The sequence below is a fragment of the Pteropus vampyrus genome, unplaced genomic scaffold (genome assembly GCF_000151845.1).
Source record: "Pteropus vampyrus isolate Shadow unplaced genomic scaffold, Pvam_2.0 Scaffold46, whole genome shotgun sequence".
In the NCBI taxonomy this organism is placed as follows: domain Eukaryota; kingdom Metazoa; phylum Chordata; class Mammalia; order Chiroptera; family Pteropodidae; genus Pteropus; species Pteropus vampyrus.
The window spans coordinates 5,214,742-5,219,140 of record NW_011888827.1 but is presented as its reverse complement, the minus strand read 5'-3'; the positions used below and the strand labels follow the sequence as shown (position 1 = coordinate 5,219,140).

The following is a 4,399-nucleotide window of genomic DNA, read 5'->3' as shown; positions in this document are numbered from 1 at the left end:
CGGGGGCGCCTCCTCCTGGCTGCTGGACGGGAACAACTGGCTGCTGTGCTATGGCTTCCTCTACCTGGCGCTCTACGCGCAGGTGTCCCAGTCCAAGCCGTGCGAGAGGACCGGCTCCTGCTTCTCGGGCCGCTGTGTCAACTCCACCTGCCTCTGCGACCCGGGCTGGGTGGGGGACCAGTGCCAGCACTGCCAGGGCAGGTTCAAGTAAGTGCCTTCGTCGGACCCCGAACCTCAGCCCTGCCCGCACTCGTCGCGGTCTCCTCCGCACGGTCTCGGGTCCCCGGGCCGGGAGTGACTCGCGGTGCGCTGTCCCCTCCAGCCCCCGAGCCTCGGGGAACCCCGGCGCCGCGCAGAGCACTGACAGCCGTGGACGCCAAGCCTTTCCCGATGGTCCGTATCTCCGCAGCGACTTCTGGTCTCCAGCTCTTCATTTCCACACTCAGTTACGGTGTCAAACACCATTTTGTTAGGATACTATTTTTTAATAAAAAAATTATGCAAGGGACTCATGAAGTCCTTGCGCTTTGTGAAACATTCAAACAATACAGAATTGTTTAAAGGGTAAAAGTTATGATCTACCAGTACCTCTACCCTTCCCTATTCCTTTCTAGAGGTAACCACTGCTAACGTTTTAGTTTATTTAGTAATAATCATCATAAGTAGAGTTTGCGATGGGCTTACTATGTGCCAAACACGGTTTGAAGCCCCTTGCATGAATTAATTAGCTCATTTGTTCCTTACAACAACCGTGATTTACTAGAATTATTTTAATGGATCTTCAGAGAGAAATCGAGGCAATGAATCTAAGTAATTTGCCCAAGATTAAACAGTAGAAGGACTGATTCGTGATTCCCAGTCAGCCAGCTTGACTCTAGAATGTTTACTTTTAGCCAGTATACCATGTTGAATTTGCTAGGACAGTCTTGAATTGAGAAATACGAGAGTGACTTTGCATTAGATAAAAGGATGAAATACCTGGACTTTTTAATGTGGTGAAGATAATGGATTTTCTTAACTGGTTATTTCACTGTGTGGGAGCATCACTTTGGTTTTTCTGAAGCCCAAGGTCCTTAGGGGTCCTTAGGAGTTTGCTTTACAGCAGTAAAGATGCCATCTTTCTATTGGTTGATGTTTATTGCATTCTTTCTTGTCTGGTATGAAAAAAAATGGATGTGTGTGGGGAAGCAGCAAAAAAGATAGTTGAGGCCATTAGGGTAGCAATCTGACAACTTGAAGATAAGTCATTAAGTCAACTTCTCAGTCTTCTAGATATTTAATATGAAGTTTTCTGACCGGTTTGTGGCTCTGAAATTACACTATGTAGATTACTGATATTGTCAGGATGTTGGCAAAATCTAAGTGAAATGTCTCTTGGGCTCTAAGGCAAAGGTGGGAATATGGTTCACCTTATTAATATATTATAGGAAAATTTCCCCAGAGTTCTAAACAGCATATTTTCCTTTTTTTTTTCTTCTTTGACTCTTGCTGATTAAAACAATGCCCCTTAAAACTCATTGTAAAAATGTATATTTTTAAATGGCACTTTGTAATTTTAGGTGGATTCTACTAAATTAATTTATAGTAGGTTTTGGGAAGTGAAATCTCAAAAGGAAATTTTATGAAATTTATGTATAGGAATAGGTTGAAATGTTTCCTAGCTTCATGCTTTCACAAATTAGTATAGTATTATAGTTTTTTTAATACATTTTTTTTTCAAAATTTGGATGAGATGCTAATGAAAAGTTTAAAGAAGTGTTTCAAGATGAGGAAAAATATCTTATTGAATTGTGCTTGTTAACACCTTTTTACTTAAGTGTTCTCAAACTTTTGCTATTACTATAACAGCCAGCCTCTTTACTAGCAAGAATTTCGAACATATAAACTGGCAGTCAACAATGAAAAAGCCACGTTCATTCTTTATATCTTTTTATACATAAATAGGAAGGTCGCCTGATTCATATGTAATTTAGGGATACTGGCCATTGTATGGGTGGATTTACTCCATTTGTCTAAGGAGGAAAATTGCTATAGTACTGAGAAGCTCCTGTCTACATTCTATAGTAGTGGCATTTGTTAATCAGCTAGGTCAGCACCCTGTAACCTCACTAGCAGATGTCCCAGTTAGTGGGAAAGATCACAGATCAGATTAAAACTAGCTTAAGTAACATAGATGGTGTTCATAAACATAATACATTAGTAAGAGGAAGAGTTTTTAAAAATATAGGTATAGTTAAATAACAATAAAACATGAACTAATCATCAAATGTTCATTTCCTTGGAAGCTGTTATTTCCTATGATTCCTTGTATTTTGTTGAGGAGAATACATTTCATATCTCTGTGGAGTACAAGCTATTAATTAGAGTAAATATAACTGGTAGAGCTCTGCATTTTGTTATGTATACTCTTAAGGGTAAAGAAATCGTGGTATTTAAGGTTAAGGGAGAGAATCAATTTAGAAGAAAAGATTTCTTCCTAGTAAAGTACTTGCTAGCTAAGAAAGGTTTATTTAAGGATGGTGGCTTGAAGTAATAACACAGTGGGAACGACTTTAACTGGAAATTCTCACTTCATTAATTATCTTGAAAATTTTTTACTAAACTGGAGGATGGCAACCTAACAAACAGACATCAAAAATGATCAATCTTGGTAAGCAGGTGTCAAAATTAATTGGCTGGTTCCATGGTAACTTAGCTTTTTTTCTGCTCTAGGGATTTCACTTGGGAGTAAGAGTGTTCTTCAAATGCTTCTTTAGAATGGAAGATTGATGGTTGGGGAGAGAAATGCAGAAGCAAATGTGTTATCAAAAGTGGTACTTCAGTTCTCTTAGCATTGATTCCAGACTTCTGTCCGTTTCTATTTGAAAAGTATAAAACACTCAGAATTACAAGCCATTCCTCACGTAGGTAAAACGAAATGAACACTGATCTTCAGCTAAAGCTAGACTGAAAGATTTAGGACTGAGAATCAGAAAGGAGGGTGACAGTTTGAAATATAATAACGAAGGATATGATGTATGCGAACTCAAATAGTATTTACTTGAGTAGCTTAGTATAACATTAGGCTAGACAACATTTTGCTATAAACTTTATTTGAATAAATGACATTCTCTTTTAGAAGCTAGTTTTTTTAGAATTATTTTTGTAGAGTAGTTGAGATTTATATTTATATTTTGTGTTCAAACTTGCACATTTTCTTGCTAATGTGACTTAGGAACCTATGACTTTTAATTTCTCTTAGGTAATCAACCTAATGTAATGCTCTGAGATTGGAAAATATCTCATTATATTGTGAGTAAGTTGTAAATATAAATTTATTATTAAAGCACGTTTATCGAACATTTTTCTAAAATCATCTATTAAATCTTATTGTATGTTCAGTGTATGCAGGCATTTATTTAACCTCTTAGGTTAGTCATATATGGGTGATGCTGAATTTCACACATTTGTAATGGAAGTATTCTGTTTTCTAGAGGCAGCAAAATGAAGATATATCAGGAATGAGGTTGCTATTATAAACAAAAAGGGGCAGGGTTGAATCCATAGGTGTTTTTCCTAAGCTACTGTTTCAAAAAATGTATGTGTATACATACACAGACATATTTAGAATCCTTTTAATTATTAGTTGGGCAACAATCAGTAACTATAAAGTTAAATCAAATGTTCTCTGTCCCCAGGTCTTATTTATTTCAAACTAAGATTGTAATATGCAATTTATATCCATGGGTTTTTTCTACATTATTGAAACATATAATCATATAATAGAAATTTAAAATAATTTAAGTGTTTCTAAGATCCTACATTGGTAAAGTGATTTACTTGTAGTAACATGGTTTTCAGGAACACGTGTCTGCTTGATTTGGCTCCTTTGGCAGATTAGACTCACCCCTCCTGTTTTTCTGCAAGTGGTCTTTTAAAGTTCCTTGAAAGTGTCACATTCCTTTTGGCTTCAGGGCATTTCACACAATGCTCTTACTTCTCTTTGAACCCTCTTTCCCAGCTGATCTTTACTTGACTAAACATCCTTCAAATCTTAGTTTATTCTAGTATCCAAAGGAGGCTTTTCTGACTCCTCATACTACATTACCCCTTATTTTGTGCTCTTATAGTACAAATTTTCCCTTTTAGTACTTTCAAAATGAATTATTTTGAAGTTATAATTATTTTGCAGTTATAATTTTTTTCTTTAAATTATTTTTAGGAGCTTAATTGACATGCAATAGACTGTACAATTTAAAAAAGCTTTGATGTGTATTCACCTCTGAAACTATCACCACAATCCAGGTTATAAAAATATCTGTCCTACCCAGAAGTTCCATGTGCCCCTTTGTAATCCCTCCTTCTCTTCCCTTCTGCTTCTCCCTGTCCCCAAGTGACCACTGAGCTGCTCTCTGTCACT

At 36.8% G+C, this 4,399-nt stretch overlaps 1 protein-coding gene across 1 annotated transcript in view; it reads left to right on the top strand.

Moving 5' to 3' along the window:
- Position 1: 1 nt before the first annotated feature.
- The window catches only part of LOC111739028 (attractin-like protein 1), a gene marked incomplete at its 5' end in the record, with an annotated part of 23,167 nt that continues 18,769 nt past the window's right edge, over positions 2-4,399 (top strand). Inside the window, one exon of the mRNA XM_023530075.1 lies at positions 2-207. Within this exon, the coding sequence (XP_023385843.1) occupies positions 2-207 (206 nt within the window). The remainder of the gene's footprint in view (positions 208-4,399) is intronic.